Genomic DNA, 13,273 nt, shown 5'->3' with positions numbered 1-13,273 from the left:
AGGCGCCATCACATGCCTGGAGTTAAGGGTGGTTGTGGGTACTGGGAACTGAACTAGGGTCCTCTGAATGAGCAGCAAATGTTCTCAACTGCTGAGCCATCCCTCCAGTCCCACAGAGTGGCATTGGGACACGGTCACATGTACTCACTAAACAATCTCACTGTGCTTTCACACTGAACAGGAGCATGAAGTCACTGTTCCAGAGTCATGAACCCACAGCCTAAAGGAGACATTGTTAGCTTTGCTGGCTAACAGACTATAAATAGCATCAAGCTAACTGACATACAGTGACTCCTCAAGCACCACCCCCTGTGGTGTGGAGAAGTGGTGACTGGGGCGGGGGGGGGGGGGGGGGGTGACACCTCATGGGAACATTACAGACCCGCAGAGCGTCCAAGGCTGGCAGAATGGCCGTGCAAACCTAAGTGGACATGTCTGTCATGTAGATGCTCAAAGCCGAACTGCGAATGCAGGTGAGGGGACATCTGGCCAGCCTAAGATAAGCTGTGAGGAGCAGGGGTGAGACAAACTCTGTGAGCATCTGGTAAAGACCTCTGTGGCTGCCCAGAGTCTGTAGTGGGGCCTCGGGGCGAGACAGAGAATCCAGGCAGGGAAACATCGCACTGGTCTGGGTCAGAGGTGATAAAACTGAACAGGGACAATTGGGTTGGAAAGGTCACTTACATTGCTCAGATTCCAAGCCTCCAGGCACCCCTCGAGGCTCCTGGGGACAACCTTATCATCGAAGGGGTGGGTCAGGCCTGTGCAGATCTGGGAGAGACATGCATGTGCAGAAGTAAGTGGGTGCCCCGCTTCCAGAGGCCGCTTTCCCTACCGCCCACTCACATAGGGGTGTCCAGCCTGGCAGCCCAGCACCACAGTGTGTAGGATCTCCTCCTGGCCATTCAGGACAGCCTTGGTCTCCAGGAAGTGACGCTGGCGCTGTTTGTCCACCGTGAAGGTCCCCTGCAAGAGGAGGCTTCGAGGGACCAGGAGGTGCCAGGGGTGCCTGGTGTGGAGAAGAGACAGGCCCAGACATTAAGACAGCTGGTAAGATCGGGGGACAGCTGCGTCCTCCAGTCAGATGGGACTTGTCCTAAACTCACAGAGAGTGAGTGACACTGGGCATGCAGCAGCCCATCAAAACCTGGCACCAGCAAGAAGACCAGAGTTCAGATTCCCAAACCCACATAAATCCCAGCTGGGCCTGGTGACTCATTTCTTTTTCTTTTCTTTCTTTCTTTTTTTTTGGTTTTTCGAGACAGGGTTTCTCTGTGTTGCTTTGTGCCTTTTCTGGAACTCGCTTTGGAGACCAGGCTGGCCTCAAACTCACAGAGATCCGCCTGCCTCTGCCTCCCGAGTGCTAGGATTAAAGGCGTGTGTCACTACCGCCCGGCATCTGGTGACTCATTTCTAATCCAGCCTGGGAAGGGTCCCGCGCGGCACCAAGAGCAATAGACATGGCGAGCTCTGGCTTTGATTGAGAGACTGCCTCACGGAACAAGGTGGAAAAGGGTTGAGGATGATTCCTGAGATCAACCTGGGGCTTCCGTATGCACATGCACTCATGTGCCCCCAAACACATGTGAACACACACCACACACACACACACACACACACACACACACACACACACACACACAGAAAAAGACATGGAGATAAAAAGCCTACCATGGTGGCACATGCCTGTAATCCTGGCACCTGAAAGGCAGAGACAGGCGATCATACATCATCTAACCTGGGCTACACACTGTAACTTTGTCTCAGCATACACACACACACACACAGTTTGCCCACCAACGCCATCTGCCATCTCACTACACCACACCAATGAGATCAGCAGTTGGAACGGAAGCCCAGGACCACATCTGGAATCCAGGCTCAGTCTTCAGCTAGATGAATAACCTTGGGTAAAGGACCAAATATCCTGTGCCTCAGTTTCCTTGCCTTTGAAATGGGGCAAAATGGTAGCCATTCTTGTCTCTGCAGGGCTTGGTCACTTGAGATGACCTCTGTGCACTAAGTCAAGCATTCCCCTTCTCTTCTTTTTGGCCTCTTCCACTTCCCTTGAGTCTGGATTAGGGCTTGGCACACAGCGCATGCCAGCGAACACCGGCTGACACGGACGGACGGACGGACGGACGTGCTCTCTGCCAACGCTTAGCATCACTGCTTTTTCATGACCACAGTTCTGAAGGGGAGGCAGCTCTCCCAAGGTCACAGAGTGGCAGAACTTAGGTTCTAGAAGGGGCCTGCTTCTTCTAACACTTCCTGTTTCCTGAATAGCCTTGAACTTTGGATTCTTCTGCCTCTGAGAGCTGGGATTACAGGCCTGTGCCACAGACCTGGTTTAAAGTGTTGGGGACTGAACAGAGAACCCCCTGCATGCCAGCCAAACACTATCAGCTGAGCCATACCCCAAGCCTGAACAGCTTTCAACCAGCCTTTCTTCAGTGAAGCACCAAGATTTCTGGGAGCGGCGTCAGGCCATGGGCTGCAGACCTCCGCCCACTGATGGAGCAGCTGGAACCATGTGATCTTTTTGAATTGTAGTACAATCCCTTTAGAAGCCTCCAGAAATCCTCTGTATAGGAGGGATGGGATTGTGGGGGCTCCCTAGGGGTGATGGCCTCAGGAGGAAGCACATACCTGAGGAGCAATGTTCCCCGCTTCTGGTACAATGTCTTGCCTCTCTGCAGCTGCTCCAGCTCTCCCTCCAGCTGCAGGCCTCCCGGCTGGCCCAGGACACCAGTCCCCAGGACTGTCAGCAGCACATAGGTCTTTTGGGGCTGTAACGGGGACAGGGCTAAGGGGAGTAAGGACCCACTGCTGGGGGAAAGTCAGCTGCTGAGCCTCAGCCACAGGGAGACAAAGGCTGCCTCCCACCGCCGCCCTGGGATTGACCGCCAGAATGGCTACTGAGCCTGGTTGCAGCCTCTGTCCAGCCCACCAGGTCCTCAGGACCAGTCACCAAACCTCTACCTCCCAGGGATCCCTCCCGCCACCAGCATGTGGAACTTCCGGGCTGAGGAAGCTGAGTCCCCACCCTTGACCCTATCTGTGGTCTGCCCTAACATGCCTGGTGTCTTGAAGAAATCGATGCTCAAGGAGGCCCAAGGTCACAGGCCAAACAGAGAGGGCAAAGGGACCCAGGGTCTCCCGAGTGCAAGGACCACCTAGCACTCACCTTCCTTGTGTGCTTGTAGGCTGCTGTGAGGTTCAGCTCCCGCTGGAGACTCTTCAGCCAGCAGTGCAGGACCTTCCTGTGCTGGCTGCTCTCTGCACGGACCTCACTCTGCACAGTTGCACTCCAGGCTGACTGGAGCTCACTCCTGCTGTGGAACAGGCCTGGCATCAAGGTTGTCACCATGGAAACCTGCAAGGAAGCCAGGTGAATCAGCAGAGCCTTTGAGCCATTTACCCCCTCCTACAGGTGCTCTTTATTGTATTTTCTACTTGGTGAACTCCTATTCATCCTTCAAAGCTCCTCCAGTCAAGACTGTGCAAGGCCCCTGTGGGAGGAGGGCGTGCGCACATAGGCACATATGCATACACACACACACACACAAATATGCACAAACACTGTCTAACGAGGACTATGGGGGTCCAGCCCCTCGATAGTCCCCTCCCAGGGTCCGCGGAAGGCTCTATCAACCAGCAGAGAATCTTTAGGGTCGGTAAATCAGTCTACGCACTCAGAGTTCTTTGATCCATTCGCTTTAATTCCTCTGGCATAACATCCTTTATACACAGCTTCAGTTCTGTTCTCATGTCTAGCTCCTTTCTTGCCTGATTTCTCTCTATATTTATCTACTGTCCCCTCTATGTTCTATCTTAATTCCTTCATCTAGTTCTGTCCCTTCTAGGTTCTCATCTATCTAGTTCTTTCCCCTATCAGCTCCTCTCCTGTCTCCTTCTCTCTCATCTGGCTCTTCCTCATCTTGTTCTTCCCCATCTGGCTCTTCCTCATCTTCCATCTCGTTCCTCTAGTCCTCTCTTTTAGCTCTTCAATCTAGTTCTTCCCCATCTCAGCTTGTTCCTCTCAAGTTCTTACCCATCTCGTTCTTCCATTCTCTTCTCTCTTCCCGTCCTCTGCTTTACAGTTATATATCTCCCCAAAATCACAATCCTCCCCTCCACCCTGGACACTCAGCCTGAACTTCCTCAGGCAGTGATTGTCCGCTATCAGGATCAAATGGAGGGTTGATAAGAATTACAAAGAGGGGCACTAGTTGTTAATTACCATTTGTGACCCAAAGGGGAAGTGACTAATAAATTAACTAAAGGCTAAATATGGGTAATATCTAAGAAGAGGGATCTTATGTGCACAACTATAACCTTAAATGTGTTTGGTAAAGGATGTTAAAAATCTATAAGTTGCTAGGTCAATGAGAGAAAATAAAACTGTCTTCTTTTTTCCTGTGGCTCCTATCTGTCCAAGCTGTCTGCCGTTTTTCTGCAGGGTGGGGGAAAGTGTGCTCAGTCTCTAGGCAACCTGTGCACAGCTAGATGCCTCTGGTGATAGTTAAAGGGAGATCTGGAACTGGAGGTAAGGTTTGGGAAAGGAGGAAACTAAGCTTAATTAGCACATCCACCAGGCCTTCTCAAACAGGTAGCCTGGATGCTTAAGTCTGTTCTTAGAGAGTACAAAGGTATCTCTGATAAGGTACTTTCCTCCATCCAGTGATGGACCTGGCCGGATGCTACCAATAATGATAATTACAGGGAGGCTTGAACTGGGAGTTCTGGCTGAGCACAGCTGTTAGCACAGAAGGTTATCTAAATATTCCTAGAGGTGGTTAGGTAAGTAGTTAGAGGTCTATAAAGTTAGTAAGGCTGTAAGAAAGGAGGGGTCTGAGCTAAATTGTGTAAAGCTATTACTTAATGTCTACCTGACCTAGGCGGTGTCCCCTTGTGGAATTTACCGTAAGTCAGGAGACTAGCATGTGGGCTGTTATCATTGTTAGTCCACCTGGGACTAACAATGGGCGCCCACCTGGGTGGTGTTTCCTGTCGTCCTTGAAAGTGGCCAAGGGAGATAATCTGATTCCAGAGAAAGCCTTTCCCTGAGGCTGTTCTCCAAATTACCTGGAATGTGTATGTCCAGAGATTGCTCAGTCTACACTGTTAGTCCTTCTTAGGGAAAAGTCAATTGGGAAAGCTATGAAGGCACACATGATTTTCATAACAGAATACAGCTGAAATATAACAAGCCAAGTAACACCAAAAACTCCTTGGGATTTGGCTTCCTCCGGAGGAATTCCCTGATCCCTCCAGGTAGTGACTTTGCCATAACCAGCTGAGTTCTTATGATATATTCCTGCGGCCCGCAACAGCTCCCCTTTTTTCATTTAGTTAAAAAAAAATTTTTGTAGGACATTGAATATGTAGATAAACTTAAGTTTGGAGATTTCTGAAAAATTATAAGTAATGATTAATTAACACTGATATTTAATCAATATTGTACCTATGATATATATTTATAATCAATACTCTATATAGATGGCAGGCTGAGGATTAGTTTAACCATCTAATAGGTATATCTGTATATAGTTAGAATATCTCTGTCTCCAAAAGGGAGCAGATGATTAATCATAAAAATCTATCCTTACCTAGTATGGCATAATATGGTCAAAAGTGTCTGAATACTATGATTGTGACTTATCAAAAAGAAATGGTTAGTTTGGAACATTAACTCTATCTATTAATCTTTGGTTAGTGGTATTAATTTGGTTAACCTGTAATTTAATGAGGCATAGTTAAAGAGTTACCTGAGCTAGTCCTGAACACCTGTGGGACCAAGGCTGCAGCTGAGGCTTACCTAATTTAAATTTGTAATCAATGCAATATTAAACTATTAGCTATGAGAGAACAGTGATAACCTGTGTCAGGGTATACATAGCAAGACTTACATACATACAATTCAGGATCATGGGCAAAACTTATACAATTAACAATAGAGCATTTTTAAGGGCAGTCCAGCCCCTGGGCTGGAGAGTTCAGTTCAGAAAAAGGGGTACATGACAAAGGGGGCTGTAGAAATCTCTCATGGTTACTTCCTGCGGATATGGGGGCGAAGCTGGGGGTCTTGAGGCCTGGGATGCAGTGGAAACCCAGGAAGCGCAGGCTGTTTCAGGCTCTGTGAGACAGGCAGTGTAGCAGAATTTTCTGTCTCATGGGCTGGAGGGCGTGACGCAGGGCTGGCCTGGACAGCACATCGGTGTGGGCTGGAGGGTGGGGTGCAGACCTGCAGCTAGACAGCATGTCCATGGTCCAGAGAATGACAACCTGTAACTCTTTAAATGGTTAGAATTTCTGCTGGGAACAAATATGTGTATTAATGGTAGAACATGCAGCCGAGGAGTTTTAAAGATGAGGAGTTTTAAAGAGGAAACTCTTTCTCTTAGGCGTACCTATGGGATATTAAATTCATGGTTAGCAGATAAGAGAAGGGGATACCAGGCCAGGGAGAGGGAAGGCCCCTCCCCTACCCAGAGGAGAAAAAGAAATTTTGTAAGTGGGAGATAAGAACTGTAGTTAGGTTGCATTCCTCCCAGTCCTTCTTGGTTTGTGAGCGTTGGCAAATTTTGATCTCCTGAAGCTGATAAGAAACTTCTTAATGGACAAAAGTCTTAGACATGTTAGCCATATAACAGTGGTAAATTTTGTCAGAGCAAAATTATGAATCCTTGGAGCCTCAAAAGGGTTTCTCTTGCTGTGATAAAGTGTCATGACCCAAAGTAACTTGGGGAGGAGCTTGTTTCATCTTAGGAGTCTCAGGCCACACCCCATCACCGAGGGAAGTCAGGGCAGGAACTCAAGGCAGGAACCTGGAGACAGGAACTGGAACAGGGGCTGTAGAGGGGAGCTCTTGCTGGCTTGCTCCTTGTGGCTTGCTCAGCCTGCTTTCTTACATCACTCAGGACCACCTGCCCAAGGGTGGCATCACTCACAATGGGCTGGGACCTCCCCCATCAATCACTAATTACAAAATGCACCACACAGATTCACCTACTGGCAATTTGATGGAGGCATTTTCTCAATTAAGTTTAATTTGTGTAAAGCTGATTTTTAAAAAAAAAAAAGGACAAATACACCAAGCTCTGTACATACATGTATATGCACGAGCAGACATGCAGACATGCATACAGACATGTACATGAGATGACAGGGCTGCAACCTGTCCTGCTTACCCAGAGATAGGTGGTGGCTTCAGTGTACACCTGGATCTTGACTTCCCTGTCATTGCCCTGGCTCCTGCAGGTCATGCTGACCACCAGATCCTTGAGGGTCCAGGCCTTGGCCAGCGTCAGCTCTGAGACAGCCTGGAACTCGGTCCAGTGTGGCCAGTAGAGCCTGTGAGCTGCAGACACTGTGAGCCATGGACTGTCCAAGGTCAAGGCTCCTGCAAGAGCACAGAGAGAAGCTGGTGTGTGTGTGGAGGGGGGCAACAAAGGAGTGATCGCCAGGTACCGAGAGGCCACGCTTCACGGTCTCGTCACAGCCATGCGCACCTGGGGGTACCAGAACTGGGCACAAGAATTCCTTTACCGAATGAAAGGAATGTGAATGTTGGCAGGAACTTGGACACTAGTGCATTCACACCTGTCAAAACTCACCTGGTGGCACCCTGGGGACTGCTGTGTTCCCTTCTAGTTAATGAAACACAGGTCACAACGCTTGGCTGAGGGACCGACGTTTACATTGCAGTATGACACTGTCATCTACAAAGTTCATGTCTGAGAGCTGTGAGTGTGTTAAAAACAAACCAAACACTTAATATGGAATGTTTATGAGGTGCTATGGCCCGTAGAGGTCGGATGAGAAAGGGTTGAGAAGGGGTCATGGCAGCTGTAGTTAAGATGAGGCCATCCTGGAGGCTGGCCCTTAAAGCAGTATAACTGGGGTACTTATAAAAAGCAGGGACGTGGGCCCAGAGACACACAGAGAGTGACAAGGGACGGTGACAGAGAGACCGGCCTGAAACAGCCTCAAGCCCAGGGACGGGCATTGGCAGCCCTCCTCCAGAAGTGGTAAAGAGGCAAGGAAATGCTCTCGGGGTCCGGGCAGAACAGGGCTCTGACGACCCTTGAGATGCACAACCTTCAGGACTACAGAAGGCTTTCTGCTTTTGAAGCCCCTCTGTGAGTGACCATTTGTTATAGCACCCTTTGGAAAACAGTGCACCTGCCTGGAAGCTACTGGAAGGTGCATTCCATCTGAACAAAGGAGCATGTAAAAAGATTACAAAGGCACAAACCACGGGGACCGTGACCCACACAAGTGGCAGGAGATCCTAATGGGACAGCGGAGGGGGCCAAGGCAATGGCGCCAGGAAGATTCTTCAAGGAAACTCTGAAATAACTAAAGCCCACAAGCACTCAGACATGCCTGAGCATCGGAGAGCAGTCTGGGAAAGTTGCTAATAGCCCTGGGAATAATTAATAGGAAGAAAATAGAAAACTTATCAAACATGAAGAGGTGATTGCAATCATCGTACCTACACATCTCTGCCAGGAATATGTATACACAGTCCCATTATTTAAACACAAAATGGTAGCAAGACATAGCTCTTTTTAGAGGACGAGTAGTGGCTATTTGGAAAAGGCCCTTGTGAGAATTGGATTCTCATCTTCTTAAGTAAGACGTCTACCAAGAATGCCTACTGAAATGTAATGGCAGTGAAGCCGTGTTGTTTTTAAAGGTGTATATAAAGAAATAGCTGAGACGATTCATACTAATTACTGTTGGGAGCAAGGCTTGGGGTCGGCAGACAGGCAGAGGGTTCCTTCTACAAGCTTTACTGTTGAAAATGCTGAAGGGGCTGGGGCTGGGGCTCAGCTGGCAGCATGCTTGACATGTAAAGTATGGGTTCCGCATTCCATCCCCAGCACTGTATAAAACTGGGGCATGGTTATGCACACCTGTAATCCAGGCCCTTGGGAAGCAGAGGCAGGGGGATCAGAAGTTCAAGGTCATCCTCAGCTATATGGGAAGTTTGAGGCCAGATTGACTGGCCTGTGTAGGACCTCATTTCAAGATAGATAGATGGATGGATGGATGGATGGATGGATGGATGGAGCTGACGGCTCCCGGGTTTTGACTCCCGGGAGCCAAAACATACATACATACATACATACATACATACATAAAAGAGAAGCACTTTAATTACCTCTGTGGTCATAATGTGAGCCCAGGAATACTAACCCAGACTCAGAAATGTCCAATGAATAGTCTAAATTCTGGTTAAACTTTGTATTGCTTTAATTAAAAAAAAAAAAAAAAGCTAATCCTAAAAGGTTAGTTTAGAAACAAACTACAGCAAAAACATGTTTCAAAACCGGGGAAGGGTACTTTGTGAGGCAGAGGGACGAGTGCAGGTCCTGGGGTGTGTTTAGGGAACAGAAAAGAGGTCTGAGGGCTGCAAACCAACAGGCTTTAGAGATGAGGGAGGTGACGAGGGGAGACAACAAGGGAACTTGTTAGGGGAGCTTTGTGCCACAGGACACGAGAAAGGTTTGCCTTGAGTGAGGCCAGCACATAAATGAGAGGGTGTTCCAGGTAGAAGGTGCAGCTAGAAGCCTGGGAGTCAAAACCCGGGAGGCTCCCGAGGTGGCGCTCACCTTCCCGTCTCCACAGGGTGCTCACCTTCCCATCTCCACAGGGCGCTCACCTTCCCATCTCCACAGGGTGCTCACCTTCCCATCTCCACAGGGCGCTCACCTTCCCATCTCCACAGAATGCTCACCTTCCCATCTCCACAGGGCGCTCACCTTCCCGTCTCCACAGGGCGCTCACCTTCCCATCTCCACAGGGCGCTCACCTTCCCATCTCCACAGGGCGCTCACCTTCCCGTCTCCACAGGGCGCTCACCTTCCCGTCTCCACAGGGCGCTCACCTTCCCGTCTCCACAGGGCCCTCACCTTCCCATCTCCACAGGGCCCTCACCTTCCCATCTCCACAGGGCGCTCACCTTCCCATCTCCACAGGGCCCTCACCTTCCCATCTCCACAGGGCCCTCACCTTCCCATCTCCACAGGGTGCTCACCTTCCCATCTCCACAGAGCGGCCCTGGATGTGTCCTTCCAGTGCAAGCCTCCGGCCAAGGGCAGTTGCCCGTTGAGCAGCACCTTCAGGTATGTGCTGCTCTTAACATGGGGCTGCCGGAGGCTCAAGTGGAACAGCTGTGTGAGGCAGGCCACCCGCCTCTCCGGGACCTGCAGTGCAAACTGGAGAATGCACCCCATCAGTCACCACGCCAAGCCCAGAGCACCCCCACTCTCCCCTCCAGCCAGGGTTCACAGGCCTCAGATCTGCTCTCGCCCACTACCCCCTGAGCTTCACCTCAGGCAGCTGAGGAAATTTAGAGCAAGCCTGGGCTAAGCACAGTGTGGTGGCACATGCCATCCCTGCCAAAGCCTCACACCGAGGACATGGATGAGGAGATGGGTGAGGGACATCACCAAGCCTGGTGTCTGCAAACATCTCTGCAGCCAGAGCCCAAAGGGGCACTGGGGCATGTCCTGCACCCTTCTAGGCTCGTTGGCAAGGCCATGGCCCTGCTCTGGTGGCAGGCCCACCTCCAGGAAGTAATTGCGGAGTGCTGGTCCGGAATCGTTCTTGAAGGTCTGGCTGATGCGCAAGAATCTCTTGTTGCTGCTCTCAGCCCACCGCTCCCCGTAGCTGGCCTCCAGCAGCCAGCGGAGGTGGTCCAGGCCTTGTGTGTACTGTAGCTGGACCTGGGGACACACCAACAGTGAGATCCCTGAGGAGGCTTGCCACGCAGCCCAGAGCCCTCCTGACCCTCCCCAGGATTCCAGCTTGCTTTTCTGCCAAGACACAGGAAGCAGAGGGGGCATTGCACACAGGATTGTTTCTTGATGCTAGGGATATGCCCAAGACATGTGTGTGTGTGTGTGTGTGTGTGTGTGTGTGTGTGTGTGTGCGCGCGCACACACACGCGTGCACGCACATATGTTTGTTCCAATGTAGGGGTCAGAAGGCATTCTCAGACTGCCATTCCTCAGGTGCTATCTGCCTTTTTTGTTTGTTTGTTTGTTTTTTGCTTTTGTTTGTTTGTTTTTTGAGATAGGGTCTTACTATATAGCCCCGGCTGTCCTGAAACTCACTATGTAGACGAGGCTGGCCCGAAACTCAGAGATGCACCTGCTTCTGCCCACTGAGTGCTGGGATTAAAGATACAAAATTCCACACCCAGCCTCACCTTGTTTTGACACAGGGTCTCCCACCGAACCTGGAATTTACCAAGTACATTTGACTGGCTTATCTCCCTGGGACTGGGATATAACTTTACAATTTTTTATTATTTTAAAAATTAATATTTTATGTGTATGAATGTCTTGCCTACATGTATGCACATGCACCATTCATGTGCCTGGTGCCCTTGCAGCCCAGAAGAGGGTATAACTAGAGTTACAGATGGTTGTGAGCTACCATGAGGGTGCTGGGAACCAAATCAGGGTCTTCTTCAAAAATGGTGAGTTGTTGGGTGTGTATACCTTTAGTCTCAGCACTCTGGAGGTAACAGTAGGAAGATCTCCATAAGTCTGAGGCCAGCCTGGTCTACATAGAGAGTTCCAGAACAGCCAGGGCTATACAGAGAGACCATGTCTCGAAAGGAAGAAAAGAAGGAAGGAAGAAAGGGAGGAAGGAAGGAAGGAAGGAAGGAAGGAAGGAAGGAAGGAAGGAAGGAAGGAAGGAAGGAAGGAATTACACCCAGGCAGTGGTGGCGCACGCCTTTAATTCCAGCATTCCAGAGGCAGAGGCAGGCAGATCTTGGTGAGTTCAAGGCCAGCCTGGTATAGAGTGAGTTCCAGGACAGCCAGGACTACATGTCTCAAAAAGAAGGAAGGAAAGAAGGAAGGAAGGAAGGAAGGAAGGAAGGAAGGAAGGAAGGAAGGAAGGAAGGAAGGAAGGAAGGAAGGAAAAGAAAGAGCAGTGAGTGTTCTTAAGTGCTGAGCCATCTCTCCAGCCCTAATGCCTGCCTTTTTTAATGTGAATTCTTGGAATCAAACTCAGGTTCTTACACTTCTTTTTTTTGGAGACAGAGTTCTTATGCCTCTGTGATGAGCACTTTACTAACCAAGTCATCTCACACAGGGCAGTGCTGCCGAGGGGCCCGTGAGGCTGGGTGTGCTGCTAGACACCAGGACCCTAGGAATAAACAAGCCTGAGTTATGAGCCCCACACCTTCATCAGAGCAGCGGGGCAACCGTCAGTGGGAGAAGACAGCTTTAAGAAGGTAAGGCAGTGTCTAGGGTGCGCTCACCAACCTAAGGCAGAGCGCCTGTGTGGCCTGGGCAGGTGTCTCCATGATGGGTAAGGTGACCTGCTGACTTCCCATGCAACCTAAGTCAGAAGCTCATTTTTTAGTAAAAGGGGGACCTGTAGGGCCCTGGCCCCCGTTTTGGGTAACTGTTGCCTTGCTTGCTGACCTTGACCTTGATATCCTCCCTATGCTAATTCCCTCCCGGGTTCCACCCTCCTGAATGCTTAAGGGAAGTTCCTTGTCTGTGTATCCTGCATAATGGGTGTCAACAGCTTAGATGCAAGATTGTAAAACATCAGTAGCGAACTTCTGCCCTCTGGGGTTCTCCCATTGTGCTGTAAGTCTGTGTTTAAGACCTCTTCCCTCCTTCAATAAACAGCATTTGACATTAAAAAAAAAAAGGTAAGGCAGATCTCATCTGTTTTCTCCTTCGCTAGGCTATCCATGTGTCCCTTAGGGTCCTCCCTGCTGGCTAGCCTCCCTGGAGCTGTGGATTGCAGTCTGGCTATCCTTTGCCTTACTTCTAGTATCCACTTATGAGTGAGTACATCGGATTAGTGAATACCCTAACTGTCATCATAGAGCCTTCATCCAGTTACTGATGGAAGCGGATGCAGAGATGCACAGCTGAGCACCAGGCTGAGCTCCAGGAATCCAACCAATGAGAGAGAGGAGGGATTCTGTGGTCAGGGGCCGTTGAGATCATCATGGGAAAATGTGCAGAGACGGCCAGCCAAACTAGTGGAAATGCATAAACTGTGGACCAATAGCTGTGGAGCCCCCATAGGACTGGACTAAGCTCTCTGTATACTCGAGACAGTTGTTTAGCTTGAACTGTTTGGGGGGCCCCCAGGCAGGGGGATCAGGATCCATTCCTGGTGCATAGATGGGTACTTTGGAGCCCAGTGCCTAGGGTGAGACACCTTGTGCAGCCTTGATACAGGGGAGAGGGGTATGGACCTGCCTCAGCTGAGTGTGCCAGAC

General features: G+C 50.0%; 1 protein-coding gene across 1 annotated transcript in view; it reads right to left on the bottom strand.

Annotated features, from left to right (window-relative positions):
* LOC107402064 (uncharacterized) overlaps positions 1-13,273 on the bottom strand; it is a 130,204-nt gene that overhangs the window by 60,324 nt on the left and 56,607 nt on the right. The window contains exons 28-34 of the mRNA XM_076577794.1: positions 10,581-10,739; positions 10,049-10,229; positions 7,194-7,405; positions 3,188-3,376; positions 2,650-2,789; positions 847-1,009; positions 685-771 (exon numbers count right to left, since the gene is read on the bottom strand). Coding sequence (XP_076433909.1) covers positions 685-771; positions 847-1,009; positions 2,650-2,789; positions 3,188-3,376; positions 7,194-7,405; positions 10,049-10,229; positions 10,581-10,739 — 1,131 coding nt within the window. The remainder of the gene's footprint in view (positions 1-684; positions 772-846; positions 1,010-2,649; positions 2,790-3,187; positions 3,377-7,193; positions 7,406-10,048; positions 10,230-10,580; positions 10,740-13,273) is intronic.

This window comes from Peromyscus maniculatus, chromosome 8, assembly GCF_049852395.1.
Source record: "Peromyscus maniculatus bairdii isolate BWxNUB_F1_BW_parent chromosome 8, HU_Pman_BW_mat_3.1, whole genome shotgun sequence".
NCBI lineage: Eukaryota > Metazoa > Chordata > Mammalia > Rodentia > Cricetidae > Peromyscus > Peromyscus maniculatus.
The sequence above is the reverse complement of the archived record's forward strand: the minus strand, read 5'-3'. Positions and strand labels throughout refer to the sequence as shown.